At 46.1% G+C, this 22,237-nt stretch overlaps 1 protein-coding gene across 1 annotated transcript in view; it reads left to right on the top strand.

Annotated features, from left to right (window-relative positions):
• The window catches only part of LOC134346987 (1-phosphatidylinositol 4,5-bisphosphate phosphodiesterase delta-1-like), a 56,415-nt gene extending 34,521 nt beyond the window's left edge, over positions 1-21,894 (top strand). The window contains exons 9-16 of the mRNA XM_063048970.1: positions 4,002-4,142; positions 5,195-5,335; positions 8,348-8,504; positions 11,281-11,394; positions 13,538-13,713; positions 14,619-14,844; positions 17,184-17,333; positions 19,589-21,894. Coding sequence (XP_062905040.1) covers positions 4,002-4,142; positions 5,195-5,335; positions 8,348-8,504; positions 11,281-11,394; positions 13,538-13,713; positions 14,619-14,844; positions 17,184-17,333; positions 19,589-19,671 — 1,188 coding nt within the window. The 3' untranslated portion in view covers positions 19,672-21,894. The remainder of the gene's footprint in view (positions 1-4,001; positions 4,143-5,194; positions 5,336-8,347; positions 8,505-11,280; positions 11,395-13,537; positions 13,714-14,618; positions 14,845-17,183; positions 17,334-19,588) is intronic.
• The last annotated feature ends 343 nt before the right edge of the window (positions 21,895-22,237 follow it).

Here is a 22,237-nt window from a genome sequence, read left to right as displayed (position 1 = left end):
TGTAAAGCATTAAACTAAGCACTACATTACTCATAAGTTTGATGTTGTGAAATATAGTGCTTTGCAGCAGCAGTACAATGTATAAAGACATTAAAAAATGATAAACTATGATATAAATAAAGAGTACAAAATAAAATGGTTGTTCATGGGTTCATGGACTATTCAGAGATTTGAAGGTGAAGTGGAAGAAGCTGCTTTGAATCATTAAGTATGGTCGACAGGCTCCTGTACCTCCTCCCTGACGGTAGGAATGAGAAGAGGGGACATCCTGGAGGGTGAGAGCCATTACTGATGGATGCCATTTTATTGAGATTACTACCTCTTGAAGATGTCCTCGATCATGGGAAGGCAGTTCCCGCGATGGTGCTGGATGATTCTACAACACTCTGCAGAGGTAGACTCCACAGGCTGTGTCAATTGGAACTTAAATAGGAGTATACAGACTAGGCAGAAAGTGCACCACTCAGTTACTTGAACCTGCTCTGTCACTGAATATGACTGCCAATCAAGTAACGATCACCTTAACTCCGTATCATGACTAATACAGAAATGTTGAGTAGGTTAGAATTTTTTTCCCTAGAGCATGGGAGAATGAGTTGAGCTTTGACCATAAGATGCTCCATCTATTCCAGGTATCAGCTGTTGTGAACACATACACGTCGTTCCTTCAGATAAAGGGACATATGAAATACACACCAAATCATATTGCTTTGAATCCTCACAGCTCTACCTTGCCGAGGCACAGCGACAACTCGCGGATACCTCCTCTTATTTACCCCTCGATCGTGACCCCACTAAGGAGCACCAGGCCATTGTCTCCCACACTATCAACGACTTTATCCGCTCAGGGGATCTCCCATCCACTGCTACCAACCTTATAGTTCCCACACCCCGCACTTCCCGTTTCTACCTCCTACCCAAGATCCACAAACCTGCCTGTCCTGGCCGACCTATTGTCTCAGCTTGCTCCTGCCCCACCGAACTCGTTTCTGCATACCTCGACACTGTTTTATCACCCCTTGTTCAATCCCTTCCGACCTATGTTCGTGACACTTCTCACGCTCTTAAACTTTTCGATGATTTTAAGTTCCCTGGCCCCCACCGCTTTATTTTCACCATGGATGTCCAGTCCCTATATACTTCCATCCCCCATCAGGAAGGTCTCAAAGCTCTAAGCTTCTTTTTGGATTCCAGACCTAATCAGTTCCCCTCTACCACCACTCTGCTCCGTCTAGCAGAATTGGTCCTTACTCTTAATAATTTCTCCTTTTGCTCCTCCCATTTCCTCCAAACTAAAGGTGTAGCTACGGGCACCCGTATGGGTCCTAGCTATGCCTGCCTTTTTGTTGGGTTTGTGGAACAATCTATGTTCCGTGCCTATTCTGGTATCTGTCCCCCACTTTTCCTTCGCTACATCGACGACTGCATTGGCGCTGCTTCCTGCACGCATGCAGAACTCGTTGACTTTATTAACTTTGCCTCCAACTTTCACCCTGCCCTCAAGTTTACCTGGTCCATTTCCGACACCTCCCTCCCCTTTCTAGATCTTTCTGTCTCTGTCTCTGGAGACAGCTTATCCACTGATGTCTACTATAAGCCTACTGACTCTCACAGCTATCTGGACTATTCCTCTTCTCACCCTGTCTCTTGCAAAAACGCCATCCCCTTCTCGCAATTCCTCCGTCTCCGCCGCATCTGCTCTCAGGATGAGGCTTTTATTCTAGGACGACGGAGATGTCTTCATTTTTTAAAGAAAGGGGCTTCCCTTCCTCCACTATCAACTCTGCTCTTAAACGCATCTCCCCCATTTCACGTACATCTGCTCTCACTCCATCCTCCCACCACCCCACTAGGAATAGGGTTCCCCTGGTCCTCACCTACCACCCCACCAGCCTCCGGGTCCAACATATTATTCTCCGTAACTTCCGCCACCTCCAACGGGATCCCACCACTAAGCATATCTTTCCCTCCCCCCCTCTCTCTGCATTCCGCAGGGATCGCTCCCTACACAACTCCCTTGTCCATTCGTCCCCCCCATCCCTCCCCACTGATCTCCCTCCTGGCACTTATCCATGTAAGCGGAACAAGTGCTACACATGCCCTTACACTTCCTCCCTTACCACCATTCAGGGCCCCAAACAGTCCTTCCAGGTGAGGCATCACTTCACCTGTGAGTCGACTGGGGTGATATACTGCGTCCGGTGCTCCCGATGTGGCCTTTTATATATTGGTGAGACCCGACGCAGACTGGGAGACCGCTTCGCTGAACATCTGCGCTCTGTCCGCCAGAGAAAGCAGGATCTCCCAGTAGCCACACATTTTAATTCCACATCCCATTCCCATTCTGACATGTCTATCCACGGCCTCCTCTACTGTAAAGATGAAGCCACACTCAGGTTGGAGGAACAACACCTTATATTCCGTATGGGTAGCCTCCAACCTGATGGCATGAACATTGACTTCTCTAACTTCCGCTAGGCCCCACCTCCCCCTCGCACCCCATCTGTTACTCTTTTTTATGCACACATTTTTTCTCTCACTCTCCTTTTTCTCCCTCTGTCCCTCTGAATATACCTCTTGCCCATCCTCTGGGTCACCCCCCCCGCCCCGTCTTTCTTCCCGGACCTCCTGTCCCATGATCCTCTCGTATCCCCTTCTGCCTATCACCTGTCCAGCTCTCGGCTCCATCCCTCCCCCTCCTGTCTTCTCCTATCATTTTGCATCTCCCCCTCCCCCTCCAGCTTTCAAATCCCTTACTCACTCTTCCTTCAGTTAGTCCTGACGAAGGGTCTCGGCCTGAAACGTCGACTGCACCTCTTCCTATAGATGCTGCTTGGCCTGCTGCGTTCACCAGCAACTTTGATGTATGTTGCTTGAATTTCCAGCATCTGCAGAATTCCTGTTGTCTGGAATCCAGACACTGCTTTGTCATTTTTTGCTTAAAAACAGAGCGATAGGCCACACAGGCTCCTTCTCCGGCAGAAGGATCCCAAACCCTCGCTTGCCTTCTGCATTCTCCTTGATGTTTTAATCTTCCTTGATGCTTTAATCAACAAATAATGGATGCTTTCATCAGTGAACTGTAGTCGAACTTCAGCTTGTGACCAGTCTCGAAGATTCTTCGCTTTGTGGTCTCGAGATTCAAGCTTGAGTTCACACTCATTCCCCGGATTATTCTCAATGGCTGCAAAGTACCAGATCTCTCAGCTACTCTCCAAACTAAATCGAAGGCTCTAGATGTTTAAAATGAGAAACAGGCATCAAAAAAGTTAAATAAGCCGTTTCGTTGTATGAAAGATGTTGACTGAGTGAGTGTTGTACGCTGGCACCATCTTGACACGATACAGCTGGCACAAGAATAAAACAACAAATTTCCTGTGGGTGCTGAGTTTCCTCCCACATTCTAACAATGTACAGGTTAATAGGTTGGTAAGTTGAGGACATGCTATATTGATACAAATGACACATTTCACTGTGTATTTTAATGTTGTGATGTCGATGTGACAAATAAAGCTAATCAGTTAATTTGGCACTCCTGGCAATGCCTTCCATGCAACTCTCTGTGTTTATAAAAAAAAATGTTTCCCTCTAACATACCCCCATGCAGTATTTTCCTCCAATCACCTTCAAATAATGTCCCCTTGCATTAGCCATTTCTGCCCTCTGGTTATTCACTCGATCAATATCACTCATCTTATTCTGCATTTTTTTAATACGTTGTTCTGTTTCAGTGTACTGTGTAATGATTTAAGCTGTATGAGTAATATGCAAAACAAACCTTTCACTGTATCTTGGTCCATGTGACAATAATAAACTCCATGTGACAATAATAATAAACATAGAGTTGCTTCCCACCAGTGGGCACACTCGAGGCCTGGGTCCCCATGAACAAGGAGGAATTCTATGGACGTCACCTGTGAAGCAGAGTGCTTCATTATTGTCGCCTTGCTGTAGACAGAAGCATGGTCTCTATGCCATCATGATGTGGTGTTTGATTCCAGGTCACTCCTTACCCCTTCATCCTGTTCCTGAGGAGCCATTGCAGCATAGAACAGGAGAAGGTCATGGTGCAGGTCATGGAATCTATCCTGGGGGACAAGCTACTCTACAAGCCCTTCATTGGGACGATGCCCTCACCTGAGGTAAGGAGCGGAGTGGGCTTTATTCAAACAACAGGCACAATCCAGACCGTGCCCAGCTGATGAACACCATTTCTGCGAACCTTGTGACATCTGCTATCTCCCCATCCACCAAGACCGTGTTGTGTCCGATTGGGAGTCTTGTGGATGTACATTAGAGCTCTGCCTAGGACAGTGTCTGTCAGACACATTTGCCTGAGCTATTGAAGGTGGAGCACTGCTCACCAACACTGGAATGATGTAGAAATATTACTGATTGCTCCCGAGATGAGAAGTCAATCTGAAGAAGGAAACGTTTAACAGGGTGGGAAAATGGGTGGATTCAGTTCAGTAACGGTGTGGCGAGAGGCTGTGATGCCAGATTCAGATTCAGGTTTACTTGTCACACCCACATCGAAATATACAGTGAAGTGCATTGTTTGTGTTCACAACCAACACACCCAAGGATGTTCTGGGCCAGCCCACAAGTTGCAGCACCGGCATACCAGTAGTGTGCCCACAATCCTAGGCAAAACAACAGAGAACACAACAAAACAATAGACGAAGTAACACAACAACAGCAAAACAAACCCCTTCCTTCATTATGTCCTTGCAGACAGACAGACACACACACCTCCAACCTCCAGGACAGGACACCTTTGGCCTCCCGTGATTGTTCAGCTGTCTCAGTCTTATGGAGGGGTATAAAATCATGAGGGGCATAGAACGGGTGAATGCAGACACAGCTTCTTTTTCCCTGTGTTGAGTAATCTGGAACTGCAGGACACAGGGGAGAGGATATAGATTTAGTAGGTATCTGAGGGGAAACCTTTTCACTCAGAGTGTCATTACATGCAATGAGCTGCCAGGTGAGGAGGTGAACACATGAAGAACATTTAAATGATACTTGGGCAGGGGTATGGACAGCAAAGGTTCTGAGGGATATGGGCGAAACACTGACAAGTAGCTCTAAATAGGAATCTTGGTCAGCAAGAGTTGGTCTGAAGGGCCTGTTACCATGCTGTATGACTCTATGCTGACTGATTTGTTGCTTCTTGGCCTTGTGGTGGATGTAGGAACTGAAGGGAAAGATCCTGGTGAAGCTTAAGAGAGTAAACCGAGTGATCGGTACAATTGTTGAGAACGAGGAAGCCTTGGACGAAGATGAGGCTGCTGAAATGGAGGAGGTCGCAAGAAAGCAGAAGTCTCAAGAAAAGGTGAGTCCCCTTTCTCTTCCGTCGTTCACCTCACTGAATTCCTTCCCTCAGTCCCGGCCAATTCATTCCGTCTCTCTTTTCCTTGCTCAGTTATTCACCCAGTGACCCCACATTTCCTGAGTTGCGCCATCATCTCCTCCCTCCCTTATTCACTCACTCTCACTCACTCTCCCTTCCCTCTGATATTCATTTCCTCCCTCACTCACTCCCTCCATGCTCACTTTCTCTCCCTCTTTCCTCACATATTCATTCACTTTCCCTCCTTCCCTCTCATTCACTTCCTCTCTTACTCACTTGATCACTCACCTCGCCCTTGCTTGCTCACTCCCTCATTCAACCTCTTCCTCTCCACACTCATTCATTCACTCCCTCCATCCTTTAGTGATTCAGATTCTTTTATTTACCATGTGTCCAGAGAAAGATGGAGTGAAATGTGTCATTGTGTTAACAGCCAGTGCACCGTGGTAGCAGAGCAGTTAGCACAACACTATTAAAGCTAGGGGCATCATATTTTAGGTTTCAATCCCAGCTCCTCTAGAAGGTGTCCCTATACTCCCTCACTGTGGAATCTGTGGGTTTTTTCTGGGTCCTCTGGTCACATTCACTAGCTGGAGAACAAACATTTCAAGATGGCATATGTTTTTGTGTTAATTGTACTTTCCAGAAGGAAACTTTTGAAAGAGGCAATTTGCTGCCTTCATCAGTCAGGGCATTGAGCATAGGAGGTGGGATGTTTTGTTAAAGGTGAGTGTTTTTTGGCACATGCACATTGAAGCATACAGTAAAATGTCACGTTTTTCTATCAAATCAAATCAGTAAAAATTTCGCAGGGCAGACCACAAATGTTGCCTCACTTCCAGTGCCAGCATAGAATGCCCACAGCTCACTAAGCCCAACCCGTACATTTTAATTGGAATGTGAGAGGCAACCAGAGCACCCTGAATGAACCCCATGCATTCACACAGAGAAGGTACAAACCCCTTACAGAAAGCAATCGAAATTGAATTCTGATCTTGGAGTTGGTGCTGCAAAGTGATTGCACGAACCGCTACACCACCAAGCTGTGTAGTTGCAGTGGAGAGTCCAAAGCTTTTAAGATTGTCCAAAAGACTGGAAAATTGCAAATGTTACTCCACTCTTCAAGAAGGAAGAGAGGCAGACAGAAGGAAATTGTTGGCCTGTTAGCCTGACCTCTGTGGTTGGGAAGATGTTGGAGTTGATTGTTAGCGGTGAGGTTTTCAGGTTCTTGGAGGCACATGGTAAAATAGGCCGGAGTTAGCATGGTTTCCTCGAGGGAAAATCTTACTTGACCAATTGTAATTGATGGCGCTGTGGCCCAGTTTAGTCATAGTCATAGTCATACTTTATTGGTTTGCAGACTAAATGAAGATAGGTTGAGGGACATGCAGTTTTGAAGAGGTAGAGAGACCACAGTAGGTTCTGGACAGATTCGGAGAATGGGCAAGGAAGTTGCAAATGGAATATTGTGTCCTGAATTGTAGGCTAATGAACTTTGGTAGAAGAAATAAAACAGTAGACTATTTTCGAAATGGGAGGGAAAATTGTGCAGGATTCCCAAAGTTTAATTTGCAGGTTGAGTCAGGGGTGAGGAAGCAAAAATATGTTAGCATTCATTTCAAGAGGCCAAGAATATAAAGATATAATGTTGAGGTTTCTTTAAGCACCAGTGAGGCCTCACTTGAAGCCTTGTGAGCAGTTTTGGGCCTCTTAGCTTTGAAAGGATGTGCTAATACTGGAGAGGTTTCAAAAGATGTTCATGAAAATGATTCCAGGATTGAACAACTTGTCATGTGAAGAGCATTTAATGGCTCTGGGCCTGTATTCACTGGAACAGAGAGAAATGCGAGTGACCTAATTGAATCGAGTGGAAGTGGAAAGGGTGTTTTCTATGCTGGAAGATCCCATGGCCAGAGGGCAAAGTCTCAGAATAGAGGGACATCCTTTTAGAATGGAGCTAGGAGATTTTCTTTGGCCTGAGACTGGTCAATCTGTGGAATTCATTCTCACAGGTGACCAGAGGCCAAGTATTAACATATATTTAACAGAGAGCTTGATAGAATTTTGATTGTTTAGGGCATTAAGGGATGTGGGGAGAAGGGAGGAGATTGGGGGTAGAGGGAAAATGGATCAGCCATAATGAAATGCTGGAGCAGACTGAATGGGTCAAATGGCCTAATTCTGCTCCTATTTCTTATGGTCTTGTATTATTAAACTGGGAAGAGTGCAGAAGGGATTTACCAGGATGCTGCTCAGACTGAGGGGCTGGAGTTACAATGAGAGATTGCAAAGTTGATTTTATTCCCTGGAATGCATGAGATTAAGGGGTAACCTGATAGAAGAGTTTACAATCATAAGGTGCATAGAGAGAGTAAAAGCACACAGTTTTTTTTCCCCCAAGGAGAGGGTGCTACTACAAGATGGTACAGGTTTAAGATCAGAACTGACAGATTACTAAAGGACACCAAGGGTATCTTTTTCATGCAAGGAGTGTTTTCAGAATGAGCTATGCGAGATAGTGGTTGAGCCAGGGGCATAAGCATTGGTTAAAAGCATCTTGCTAAATAATAGGGACAGGAGTTTAAAGGGCCATAGGCCAAACACTGACAGATGCGACTGGCTCACTGGGCAAATCCAGTGACATGGACAAGATGGGCCAAATGGTCTGTTTCCCTGCTGTACAACTCCGTTCACAGAAGTAGTGAAATATCTGGCCAGAGCTGGAGATGTGCGGAGATCCCAGGAGGGTTGAGTAAAGCCTCCAGAAGTCTAAACCCCTAAGACAGCACTCACTGGCTACAAGATTGATTTGCTCAGAAAAGGAATCAAATTTATTATCACAGGGTGACAGGAGTCTTTAATGATGGAACACTGCTGACCCCTAAGTGTGAGTTCCCTGAAGTCCACAATCATATCCTTGGTCTTATTGATACTGAAGGTTGCTCAGTGAACTATGGAAGGACAATCTGTGTGTCTGTGACCTCTTCCTTCCAGGATGCAAAGCTCAACAAAGTCAAGGAGTTGCCCGGCGTGCTCATCTACTGCAAAATGATCCACTTCAACAGCTTTGAGGGTGCCATGAGCAACCAGGTCTTCTATGAGAAATTGTCCTTCATGGCAAACAAGTTCAGTGACTTGGTGCAGAACTCGGGTAAGAGGAGACTGGAAATATATCAAGTTCAAAGTCTTCACTCTGCCAATATAAAATTTGACTCGCACAGCTACCTGGACTGTTCCTCTTCCCACCCTGACTTTTGCAAAACTGTCATCCCCTTCTCACAATTCCTCCATCTCCGCCGCACCTGCTCTCAGGATGAGGCTTTTCATTCCAGGACGAAGGAGATATCCTTTTTTTAAAGAAAGGGGCTGCCTTTCCTCCACCATCTACTCTGCTCTCAAACACAGCTCTCCCATTTCACACCCCATCCTCCCGCCACCCCACTAGGAATAGGGTTCCCCTTGTCCACACCAACCTCCCCACCAGCCTCTGGGTCCAACATATAATTCTCCGTAACTTCCGCCACCTCCAACGGGATCCCACCACAAAGCACATTTTTCCCTCACCCTCCTTCTGCTTTCCGCAGGGATCGCTCTTTACGCGACTCCCTTGTCCATTCGTTCCCCCCCCATTCCTTCCTACTGATCTCCCTCCCGGTACTTATCCTTGTAAGCGGAACTAGTGCTACACATGCCCTTACACTTCCTCTCTCACCACCATCAGGGCCCCAGACAGTCCTTCCAGGTGAGGCAACACTTCACCTGTGAGTCGGCTGCGGCGATATACTGCGTCCGGTGCTCCCGATGCGGCCTTCTATATATTGGCGAGACCCGACGCAGGCTGGGAAACCGTTTCGCTGAACACCTATGCTCTGTCTGCCAGAGAAAGCAGGGTCTCCCAGTGGCCACACATTTTAATTCCATGTCTCATTCCCATTCTGATATGTCTATCCATGGCCTCCTCTATTGTCAAGATGAAGCCACACTCAGGTTGGAGGAACACCACCTTATATTCCGTCTGCGTAGCCTCCAACCTGATGGCATGAACATTGACTTCTCTAACTTCTGTTAATTCCCTTCCTCCCCTTCGTACCCCATCCCTTATTTATTTATTTCCCTTTTTTTCTCTCTCTCTTTTTTCTCCCTCTGACTATAATTCCTTGCCCATCCTCTGGGCTCCCCTCCCCCTTTCTTTCCCCCTAGGCCTCCCGTCCCACGATCCTCTCCTTTCTCCAGCCTTGTATCCCTTTTGCCAAACAACTTTCCAGCTCTTAGCTCCATCCCTCCCCCTCCTGTCTTCTCCTATCATTTTGGATCTCCCCCTCCCCCTCCCAATTTCAAATCCCTGACTATCTCTCTTTCAGTTAGTCCTGACGAAGGGTCTCGGCCCGAAACGTCGACTGTACCTCTTCCTGTAGAGGCTGCCTGGCCTGCTGCGTTCACCAGCATTTTTTTATGTGTGTTGATAAAATCTGTTCCATCATGTTTCTCAAAAAAAGAGCCAATAACTACAGAGCAGTCTCTCTGAACTTGATAGTTAGCTAAGCTGTAGAAATAGAGATCTGGGATGGAATTAGCAGTTACTTGCAAACATGGAATGATGGGAGTAAACCGGTGTCAATTTATTAAAGTCAAACATTACAGTGAAATGACAGCAATGTTTGATGAAGGAAATATAGTTTCTGTGCAATGTAAAGTAAGAGGTGAACCAAGTCAAAGTCTTAAGTAAATTCATTATCAAAGTACATGTAGGCCCAACATGTACGAACTTGAGGCTCAATTTCTTGCAGACATTTACAGAAAATCAAGAAATACAATAGAACTAACAAAAATATGTTGGATTAACAAGGTCTCGATGGAGAGGGTCTTTGATAATGGATGGTACTTCCTCATGGTAGCGTGCCTTTTGAATGTACTCAATGGTGCGTTTATTGGTTTATTGATAGGCAACATCTGTGAGAAACTCAAAAATGCAGGCGATTTGAAGCTGCAGGGAGAATGGTTGGAAGACTGGAAGGACAACATATGAAGTCACAGGAATCAGAGGATGGTGCTGAACAGGTGTTCCTTCAACTGGAAGTTTGTAACAAGCGGTCTGGTGCTGGGACCTCTGTTGTTTGTAATATATTGTTATCAATGTAGGTGATCTGATTCCTAAGTTTGTAGACAATACAAAAGTTGTTCGAATCGTAGATAGCAAGGAAGGTCACCCCAGGATACAGAGGGACATAAATCAGCTGGTGGGTGCACAGAGCAGTGGGAGCATCTGATGGCTCTTAGCCCGTACTCGCTGCAGTTTAGAAGAATGAGGGGGAGATCTGATTGAAACCTATCGAATATTGAAATGCCGAGATAGACTGAACGTGGAAAGGATGTTTCCAGTAGTGAGAGAGTCCTGGACCAGAGGGCACAGCTTCAGAATAGAACAGTCCATTTAGGAGAGAGATGCGAAGGAATTTCTTTGGCCTGAGGGTGGTGAATCTATGCAGTTCATTGCCACAGATGGCTGTAGAGACAGTCACTGGGTATATTTTAACCGAAGGGAGATAGGTTCTTGATAAATAAGGCCGTCAAAAGTTACAGAGAGAAGGCAGGTGAATGAGGTTGGGAGGGATAATAGATCAGTCATGATGGAATGTTGCAGCAGGCTGAATGGGCTGAATGTCCTCATTGTGCTCCCATGTCATATGGTCAGGTTTTCTGTCCTGGCAGGAAGCTTGGAAGCCTGAGTTTGGCAAGGAGAGATGGCTCAAAATGCTTAGGGAACTCAGCAGTTGGTTGAGGCTCTTCATCAGGACTGTTAATTCCTTTCATTTGATGCTGCCTGACCTGCTGAATTCCTCAAGCATTTATTGCGCGCTGCTTTGAATTTCCAGCATTTACAGAATCTTTTGTCTTTACATTCCAACAAACCCATTTTCTGTTTGCAGGCTCCACTTTCCAGTGCGATGCCCAACAGCTGGACAGGGTATATCCAGAAGACGGGAGGACCGACTCGTCTAACTACTCTGCCATTGACATGTGGAACGCCGGCTACCAGATAGGTAAACCTGTCATCTGTGTCGCCAGCTCTTCCTTTGAACATCTGATCGCCCAAACCCAACCCTTGCCTCCCGTCGTTGGGCAGTGGAAATGTCCATCTTGTGCTGCCTCACCTTCCTGCATCATAAGCGGGCCCTGATTAGATCACTCCTGCCTGTCTGTCAAACAAATCAGCCGACTGCATCGCATGGTTTTTCTGTGCACTATATAAACACAATTTGTCATGGGTATAAACAACATGAAAATTAAGTTTTTACAGCCGTAGTATTTTACATTACAAAATATGACAACTGTAAATGATGTAAATTTAGGTTAACTTATGTTATACGTAAGAGGCACAATAAACAATAAGCAAAATGACATTTGCCAAGTAGCCAAATATAGTCTGAGACAGAACTAAGGTTCATGAAACTGATGGCAGGCAAAGCTTATGGGAGAAACCAGGATAAACAGGTTGAGAGGGATAATAAATCAGTATGATGAAATGTCAGACCACACTTGATGGGCCCAGTGGCCTAATTCTGCTTCTATGCAATACGGTCGTATGGTCTCAGTGGGGAAGAAGCTACTAGAACATAGAACACAGGCCCTTCGGCCCTGACTTTGTACAATCCTTTTCATCCACTCTGAGGTCAATATACTGCTGCCCTCTATCATCCATGCACCTGTCTAAGAGTTTCTTCAATGTCCCTTGTGCATCTCCCTCTACCACCCCCCCAGAAGGATGTTCCATGCATCACCATTCCCTAAGCAAAATATGGAACTACCTCTGACATCACCCCTATCCATTCCTCCAGTCACATAACATTATGCCTCTTCTGTCGTTACACCAGGGGGTGAGGCATCCTCTGGCTCCTGTGCCTCCTGCCCGATGGCAGCATTGAAAAAAGGGAGTGGCCCAGATGGTGTGGACCTTATTCCCTGATCTTGACCCTGAAAAGCCTGCTGGGAGCTTTCCCTTGAGGAGCTTCATCACTGGGGTTAGAGGTCAGAGGTGTCCACCACATTCAGGATAGACTCTTTTTGGTCCTTTCTCAATCATCCGTCCCCCACCCTGCTGCCAAAGGGGACAGACAAGTGTGAGGTTATGCATTTTGGGAGCTCAAATTGCGATAAAACTTGCAGAGTATGTAGCACAGACCTAAGGAGTGTTGACGTAGAGGGACATCGAGGTGCAAGTCGAATGGTCACTGACACATGTGGAGAGGATGGTGAAGAAGTCATTATGCTTGCCCTCACAGCCAAGGCATTGAGTGTAAATACTGGCTGTTATGTTCCTGACTGGCTCTGCTACCACCTCAACCAGCATTCCTTTCTCCCTGCAGGACCACCTTCCCTCATTCCATCCTCCACCCGCTCAAAACGAACACGAACACACACACACACACACACACACACACACATATATAAATGGATACACACCCAGAGAGATGGACATGCGTGCACATCACACGCACACCCCGTCATAGATGCAAACCTCATATCTGCTATCTGACATCTTGGGGACAGTAACTGTTTTTGAATCTCACACACACACGATCAAAATGCTACACACCCATAGAGATACACACTCTCACACACACCGCGTCATGGATGGGAGTCCCTGACTCACACTCTCCCATTATAGCCAACTCACATGGAAGACGGGCTTCAGTAAAGTATTAACACCCCCGATCACTGGTTATGCACGGGATCCTAGTCAGCCCAGATTCCCTGGATACTCTCCAAGAATTTGCCTGTACATTCCCCATCCCACCCAACCACCCTTGCCGAACACCAATGCAGCTCCTGATCGGTTTGCATGTACAACTCAATTGGCTTTTAATTGGGAGATTGTTCAGCACCAAACTGTGTCTGATACCACACAGAATGGTAACCCAGTAACTGTTTCAGTTCCTTGTAATCACCGCAGATACAAACACATTTATTACTTGCTGATATTCAGTGCAGAGATGATAATGAAATGTTTTAAAAGTTCTCATTTTCTCTCCCTCTCTCTCTCTGACACGCACACACCCTCTCCTTTCATTCCATTGCCCATCCTTCCTCCTCTTCTCCCACACAACTCTCTATCCTCCCTCTCACCCTCCCTCTGGTTCTCCTCCCCACCCTCTTCCTTCTGCACTTCCACCACAATGCCTGCAGTGGCCCTGAATTTTCAGACCTTTGGGCAGGAGATGGACATCTACCAGAGTAAATTTCGAAACAACGGTTTCTCTGGTTATATCCTGAAGCCTAAGTTCCTGAGGAAGCGCAAGACAACGTGTGCCTCAAGGATCCAGATGAGACTCTGGCTAAACAGAAAGAAGCTGAGCGTGCTGGTAAGAGCAGGAAATGTTGGATAAACACCGTTGGTTGGGCTGCATGAAAACTCTCCCTTCAGCCTACCGAGTCACACCAACCCATCACAAGAACGGTGTGGAGGCTTTAAAGAGGGTGCATAAGGGGTTCATTAGCACTGTGCCTGGAATAGAGGGCATGCACGATTAAGGGAAGTTGAACAAACTTGGGTTGCTTTTCTTTGGAGTGTCAGAGGCTGAGGGGAGCTCTGATATGTTTATAAAATTACGAGAGGTGTAGAGATAGTGGACACACAATATCTTTTCCTTTGTTCAAAATGCGTATTATCAGAGGGCATACATTCAAGGTGAGAGAGGCTGTTCAAAGGGCTTGTACAGATCATGCTTTTTTTTAGAGAGCCGTAGGTGTCTGGAGCGGGATGTCAGGGGAGATGGTGGAAGCAGATATGAGAGGCTTTTAGTGCATTATTAGTGCACATTAGTGTTCAGAGAATGGAAAGATAGGGATGATGTGCAGGCAGAGGGGATTAGTTAGCATTTCATTTCGAGTTAATTAAGGGAGGTTGTGCAGCATAGTGCTGTAACGATTAACATAGCATTTTACAGTGCTAGCTGTAAGATTGGGTTCTAATTCCAGCCACTGTCTCTGAGGACTTTGTACATTCTCCCCATGACCACATGGATTTCCTCCGACCTTCCAAAGATGTTTGGCTTATGATTCCTAAGTTGTATGCATGCTAAGTTGGCATCAGAAACATGGCAACGCTTATGGTTCACCCCAGACTGCCCTTGGTCTGTCAGTCGTTGACACAGACGACACATTTCACTGTGTGTTTGATGTACATGTGACAAATAATGCTAATCTTCTTTAAAAGGTCAGCACAGCATTGTGGGCTGAAGGGACTTAACTGTCCTGTACTCTGTGTTCCCCGATTGTTAATACCATCCAGTCATCAAATACATTAAGTTACTGTTGCACCAGTCGACTCTCACATCATGTCCTCGCCTCTCCACAGGTCATCTCTGCCCAGCAACTCCCCAAAACAAACAAGGCGAAACCCGGCTCGGTGGTGGACCCACTTGTGAAGGTGCAGGTTTTTGGAGTCAAAGACGACAATGATCAGAAAGTGACGCCACATGTTTCCAACAATGGTAAGTTTGGAGTCATTCCAGCATGGCGGGGGTGAATGGTAGTTGGTGGGTCCAGGTCCAACTTTTTTCAGATCTTTGGAGTCTAAGTAGTAGTGGGCCCCATATCTAAGAAAGGATGTACTGGTATTGGAGAAGGTCCAGAGGAGGCTCACCAGCATGCTCCCAGGAAGTCAGGAGTTAACGTATGAGAAGCATTTGGTGGTTCTGGGCCTGTACTCATTGGAGTTTAGAATAATGAGGGGGAATCTCAAATTGGGGAACCTATCAAATATTTAAAGGCCTGGATAGAGTGATCGTGAAGATGATGTTTCCAATAGTGGGAGAGTCTGAGACTGGAGAGTGCAGCCTCAGGAAAGAGATATGACTATAGAAGACAGATTGGGTGGAATTTCTTTAACCAGGGGGTGGTGAATCTGTGGAATTCATGACCACAGATAGTTGTTTAGGCCAAGTTGCTAAGTTATATTTAAAGCAGCGTTTGACAGGTACAGTAACTGCATCAAAGGTTACGGGTAAAAGGCAGGAGAATGGATTGAGTGGAAATGTAAATCAGCCTTGATAGCGGAAACCTGATGGGAGTTTGCATATTGTCATTGTGGCCGTGTGGCTTTCCAACACATTCTCTCTTCTCACCTCTCCTATTGCATAGCAGAAAGACCCATGTCCAATGAGGGAGAGCCAGCATGGTCTTGTGCATAGCAGATCATGCCTTACCAAGTTAACTGAGTTTTTTGACAAATTCCCTCATTGGAGGCTAATCAGAAATTAAGATGCATGGAGTCATAACGAATTGGCTGTTTGGATTCAAAACTGGCTTGCACATGGAAGACTGGAGTGTTGTGATTGAAGGGGTTTATTGGAGCAGGAGGCCTGAAATTTGTGGAGTTCCATAGGGATCTGTGCTGTGACCTCTGAGACTTTGGAGAGGGTGCAGAAGACTTTTCTCAGGATCCTGCCTGGTTTAGAGGGCATGTGCGGTCACGAGAGGCTGGATAAGCTTGTGGTATTTTCTCTGCAGCGCCAGAGGCTGAGGGAATTTCTGATAGAGGCTTACGAGATTATGATAGGCATAGGTAGAGTGGAAAGAGTGCATGTTTCCTAGGGTTGAAATGTCTAATACCGGAAGGCATGCAGTGAATGTGAGAGGGGGTGTGAGGAGCAAGTTTTCCTACTCAGAGAATTGTGGATTCCTGGAATGTGCTGCCTGGTATGGTGGTAAAGACAAATTGTTAGAGGCTTTTAACAGACCTCCAGATAGGCACATGGATGGAAGGATATGGAAATTGTGTAGGTAGAAGGGATTGGTGGTTGGGTGTTTCTGATTTGCTTTTTACCTGGTTCGACACCTGGTTGTGGGGTGGATGAAATCACCAGAGAGACAGAGTCACTGGTAGATACAAAGCAGCTTCTTTACTCGACACAACAAGGTACAGCAGGCACCTTACAGACGGAGACGCTTTCCGCAGAAAGGTCTGCTAGCTCAATGTGGGCTCGATATTTATATGCTAAACACAAAGGCAATCGCTACTTAAAAAGCTATAGACAATAATGTATAGGTAATACTGTCTTTGAAACTACAGCATCTGGTATTCACACCTTTTGAGGAAGCGCATTGTCAAATAGTCTGGTGGCCAAAGTCATTTAAGTGTAAACAAATCACATACCCAAAAAAAACTCACTCTGACAGCTTTGATTTCTGCCATGACGACACCACTTTCAGGTTCGTGGAGCAGCACCTCTTATTCCTTTTATGTAGCTTCCAATCTAATGCCACGAACATTGATTTCTCCAAGTTCTGGAACTTTCTTCCCCTCTTCCTTCCCTTTTCTTCAATTTCGCACTCTGGCCTTTTCCCTCTTCTCCCCTCCTGCATATCCCTCCCTCCCCAGTGTCTCTACTTCCTCCTCCTCTGCCAAGGTCTGCTCTCCTCTCCTTATCAGACTCCTCCTCCTCCAGCCCTTTGCCTTTTCCACCTATCGTCTCCCAGCTTCTTACTTCAACCCCTCCTGTCCATCACCTTCTTCCCCTCTCACTACTTTATTATTCTGCCATCTTCCCCCTTCCTTTACAGTCCTGGTAAATGGTCTCAGCCTGAAGTATTGACTGTTGATTCTCTTTCATAGATGCTTCCAGACCTGCTGAGTTCCTCCAGCATTTTGTGTGTATTGCTCTGGATAGCAGCATCTTTTGAAACTACTGAGATCAACACGTGGAAACGACTGTGTTCATACTTACAATATTGTTTCTGAGCCAGTGTTGTTTGGATTTGAACCCATGTTCATGCTGGAGGTATTAGTGTTGGCATTGTGTCTGACCCATCTTCCCCTTCACTGTTTCAGGTTTCAACCCCATGTGGAACACATACTTTCAGTTCGACGTGTGTGTGCCCGAGCTGGCCTTTGTTCGTTTCTTGGTTCAGGACTTTAACGACTCCTCGAGGAATGACTTCATCGGACAGTTCACACTACCATTCACTAGCTTACAGCAAGGTATTGTATCAAGACCCCACCCCTTTAAAACTGGAAAGGAGTGGAGGGAAGAGTGTGGAGAGTTTGGGCGGTGAGAGAGCCAGATCTGGCTCACTGAGACCCACCCCTTCTCCAGAAATGGGGTCATGTGTTTTGTCCCATCCTTCACTCTCCCTCAGCCAGAGAAGCCTGCTGTTAAAGCTCATTTCAAGAGGACAAGAATATAAGAACAAGGATGTGATACAGAGGCTTTGTAAGTTGTTTGTCAGACCACACTTGTGTATTGTGAGCAGTTATGGGCCCTTCACCCAAGAGAAAATGTGCTGGAATTGCAGAGCGTCCAGACGTGAGTCACAAGAATAAGAATGATCTCTGGAATTCATTGGTTAATTTTTGAGGAACACTTAATGGTTCTGGGCCTGTACTCACTGGAGTTTCGAAGACTGAGAAACCTATTGAATCTTGAAGGACCAGATAGAGTGGATGTGGAGAGGGTATTCCCTATAGTTGGACAGTCTAGCAGCAAAGGGTGCATTCTCAGAATAGTGGGACAGAGCTGAGGATGAATTTTGTCCGCCAGAGGGTGGTGAATTTGTGGAATTCGTTCATCAGATGGCTGTGGAGGCCAGGTCATTAGGTGATTTAAACCGGTGTTGTTGGGTTCTTGATTAATCAGTGCAACAAAAGTTACGGGCAGGAGAGTGGGGTTGAGAGGTTTAATAAATCAGCCATGATAGGCCAAATGGCCCTGAGATCAACAAGTAGTTCTGACAAGGGTGTCAATGTGCAGGTGGGCTGTGACCCCAACCCCCCCACCACCAAGGCCACAAGGTTATACTTGCTCTGTGAGTGAGACAACTAGTAGTAGGACATGGCCAACTGTGGCGATGCTGATCCTGGGTGATGTGTTCTAACTCCATCCTAACCACGTCTGGGTCCTACCAACCTTGATCCAACAGCCCAGCAAACAACAGTTCTTCCTCACCCCCTGCTTCCCACTCCACCTCTTTCAGTTGCATCCCAAGTTCCTCTACCAGGACCTGGGGCACCGTCCCAGTGAGCAGGAGCATCCCACGTTTCACCAAGGAGAAAAAGATGGACATCATGTAATTTAGCTATTCCAGCTTAGAGCTTCGGAGTTTGAAGTTCAGTACTGGCGTCCTCTCTAAGAAAGTGTGTACAGTATGTACTTCCCCGTGTTGGCGCGTGGCCAAGTAGTTAAAGCGTTGGTCTAGTGATCTGAAGGTCGCTAATTTGAGCCTCAACTGAGCTGGCGTGTTGTCTTTGAGCAAGGCACTTAACCACACTGGCACCAACAACATCGGTGGCGTGGAGAGGGGAGACCTGCAGCATGGGAAACTGCTGGTCTTCCATACAACCTTGCCCAGGCCTGCACCCTGGAAACCTTCCAAGGTGCAAATCCATGGTCTCACGAGACTAACGGATGCCTATACGTATGTACTTCTCAGGTGTGCATGAGATTCCTCTGGGTGTTGTAGCTTGCTCACTCAATCTAAAGACGTCACAGTTAGGTGACTAATTATTCCTGGGATGAGGGTAAGGTTTCTCGTCGGCACAGCTTGGTGGGATGGAAGAGCCTATTTCATATCGTATCCCTGACTAAATAAAACAATAAGAAATATCTGGCTGAAGGAATTGGTCTTACAGCTGGCCGGAGAGGAGAATGTGGGTCCTTCACATCTGGCTTAGGATATTAGTTCCACATCTGGCCAGGGAGGAGAGGGTGGAGCCTCCATGTCTGTCTTTGATGACTGAGGCAGTCCCACATTTCTGATCAATACCACCATCCCCACTGAGGCAGCAAGGGACATATTTCTAATGGTGACGGCAGAATCTGTGCACCAGCAAGCAATGCAATGCTTGTAATGGTGGAACAGCCAGCACAGCTCTGAGCCCATGTCCCAATGGATTGACAATAAAATGGGAAAGGGAACGGGGTGTAAGGAAGGGAGAATTGGAGGTAAAAGTTCCAGTTCAAATTTATTCTCATCTGACAAATTAAACAATGTTCCTTTGGACCGTGGTGCACCCACAAAACATATCAGACATGTAGCACATAAACCAAAGTATTAACACAAATGAGTTAATAAAATGTAGTTGAAAGTGCATGTGGTGTGCAGCACGAGGAAACAAGAAATAGTTCACTGTTGAGATGGTGGACAGGGTTATTGGGAGTGCCAAATCTACTCAAAACTCCAAGGATGTTGGGTGTTTGGGTTACTAGGTGATTACCCCTCTCTCTGTTCTATTCTCAGGGTACCGCCACATCCACCTTCTGTCAGCAAACGGCGACCCCCTGCCCGCAGCCTCACTCTTCGTCAACATCAGGATCGACTGAATCCTCACCGCCATGATCTCCTCCGCTGGGATTCCTGACTCACCAGGAGCTGGAACAGAGAGTCCTCTTGAGCAGCTGGAGAAGGACAGAGGGACAGCTGGATTGGGTTGGGGTAGATTGAAAGAAAGAACAGGGAAGTGGGAGGGGGGAGGGTGAAACAGAGAGAAGGGGATTGGGGTTGTTTCTGGGGTCTGAGAATGGACTTCTCAAATGTACTTCCTGACCTTTTCATTATCTGCATGTATTCACATTTAACACTGGTCAGAGGACAGAGAAGAGATTACTCACCAAGTCAGGAGCTGATCGATGGCAAACATTGTGAGATTCTCTCCACATGTTAATTAAAAATAATTTTACCACACTCACCATTTATCCTTGTCTTCTTTGGGAGATAGTGATATGGGGAGGTTAAAATGGGAATGTTTATTTTGGAATTGTGCAGAGCACTAGCGTACATCACAGGTGGAGGATTGTGCATTCTTCCAGTCAGCACATGTCAAGAAAGATGTACAATGTAAAAAGAAGTGGTTCCAACACCACCCCCTGCAGAACACCACCAGTCACCAGCAGCCCATCAGAAAAAGGCTCCCTTTATTCCTACTGTGCCTTCTGCCCATCCACTCATGCTGGTATTTTTTCTGTAATATCATGGGCCATTACCTTGTTGAGCAGTCCATGCAGCACCATTTCAAGTGTTCTGAAAATCCAAGTAAGCAACATCCAACGCTACTTATTGCTCGTTTTTAAAATACATTCATGGTGTGTGTTCAGTAAAATTATGGTGAGATGTTCAAGTTCATTTATTGTCACATCTTACAGTTGTTCGTTTGGCTGCCACCCTGAACGTATCCGAGATGTGTAAGAATCACCCTCCCTGTCTGTATGGGACTGAGTTAGTTCCCACCGAGCTATTGCGCTCTGTCAGTGGTATGGAAGTCAAATGCAATGTTAGTACTCATTTTGAGAGAGGTCTCGGATGTAATGCAGAGAATTCATAAGGCATTGGTCAGACCACATTTGAAGTATTGTGAACAGTTTGGGGCCCCTGATCTGAGCCAGGATATGATGGCATTTGTGAGGGTCCAGATGCAGTACACAGGAATGATCCCGGAAGTGAAAGGGTTTATACATGCGCAACTTCTGATAACTCTTCCCTGTACTCGCAAGAGTAAGAATCTGCCGTAGGCTTTTCTTAATGAGATTTTCTACATACTTTGTACACCATGGTTCTTTAACTCTACCACCCTTTCCCTGCCTCAATAGAACATACCTATGCAGAACTCCATACAAATGTTTCCTCTCACATTCCAAAGATAAACGTACTTTGCTGATTTCATTTGATGCAAAACGTGACATTTAACTGTATCCTTCAATGTACATGTGACTAATACGTTCATCTTCAATAAAACATCCCACCTCCTCAACTCAATGCCCTGACTGTTGAAGGCAGCAAATTGCCTCTTTCAAAAGTTTCCTTCTGGAAAGTACGACAGGGATATTAACACAAAAGCATCATGCCAACCTAAAATGTTTGTTCTCCAGCCAGTGACATGTGACCGGAGGGCCCAGAGTAAACCCACGCATTCCACAGTGAGGATGTATCGGGACACATTCCAGAGGACACCAGAACGCAACACATTTCACTCCACGTTTCTCTGTACATGTGGTAAATAAAAGAATCTGAATCTAAATGACTGAAGGAGGGAGGGAGTGAATGAATGAAAGGAGAGTGCGGAAGAGGGAGTGAGCAAGCATAGGTGAGGTGAGCAAGCAAGTGAGTAAGAGGGAGTGAAGCTGAGAGGAAGGAGGGAGATAGTGAATATGTGAAGAAAGGGAGAATAAGTGAGTGTGGAGGCAGTGAGTGAAGGAGGAATTGAATGAGGGGAAGGGGGGAGAGTGAGTGGGGATGATGGAGCAAGTCAAGAAATGTGGGGTCACTGGGTGAATGAATAAGGAAGAGAGAGACTGAATGAATTGACAAGGACTGGAAGGAAGAGGGGACCCACCTTTTCTTTAAGCTTCTGCTGACTTACATTCTTCCTCCATTTCAGCAGCCTCATGTCTATATAAGTCCTCCCTGTTCTCATCAATTTCATCTGCTAGTTAATTTACCCTCTGGACCTTCACCAAGATCTTTCCCTTTAGTTGCTACACCCATCACAAGGCCAAGAAGCAACCAATCAGTGAGCATAGAGTCATACAGCACGGTAACAGGCCTTTCAGCCCAACTCATGCATGCTGACGAAGATTCTCATTTAGATTTACTTGCCAGTGTTTTGCCGAAATCCTTCGGGACCTTTCCTGTCCATATAGCTGTCCAAGTATCATTTAAATGTTGCTCGTGTATTCACCTCCTCACCTGGCGGTTCATTCCATGTAATGACGACACTCTGAGTGAAAAGGTTTCCCGTCAGTTTCCTATTAAATCTCTTTCCTCTCCCGTGTCCTGCAGTTCCAGATTACTCAAAACAAGGAAACAGAAGGTGTGTCTGCAGTGACCCTTTCTATACCTGTCATGACTTTATACCCCTCTATAAGATTGAGTCAGCAAAGGCTCAATGTCTAC

The sequence above is a fragment of the Mobula hypostoma genome, chromosome 1, assembly GCF_963921235.1.
Source record: "Mobula hypostoma chromosome 1, sMobHyp1.1, whole genome shotgun sequence".
Taxonomy (NCBI): domain Eukaryota; kingdom Metazoa; phylum Chordata; class Chondrichthyes; order Myliobatiformes; family Myliobatidae; genus Mobula; species Mobula hypostoma.
This window is presented reverse-complemented; position numbering and strand designations above follow the sequence as displayed.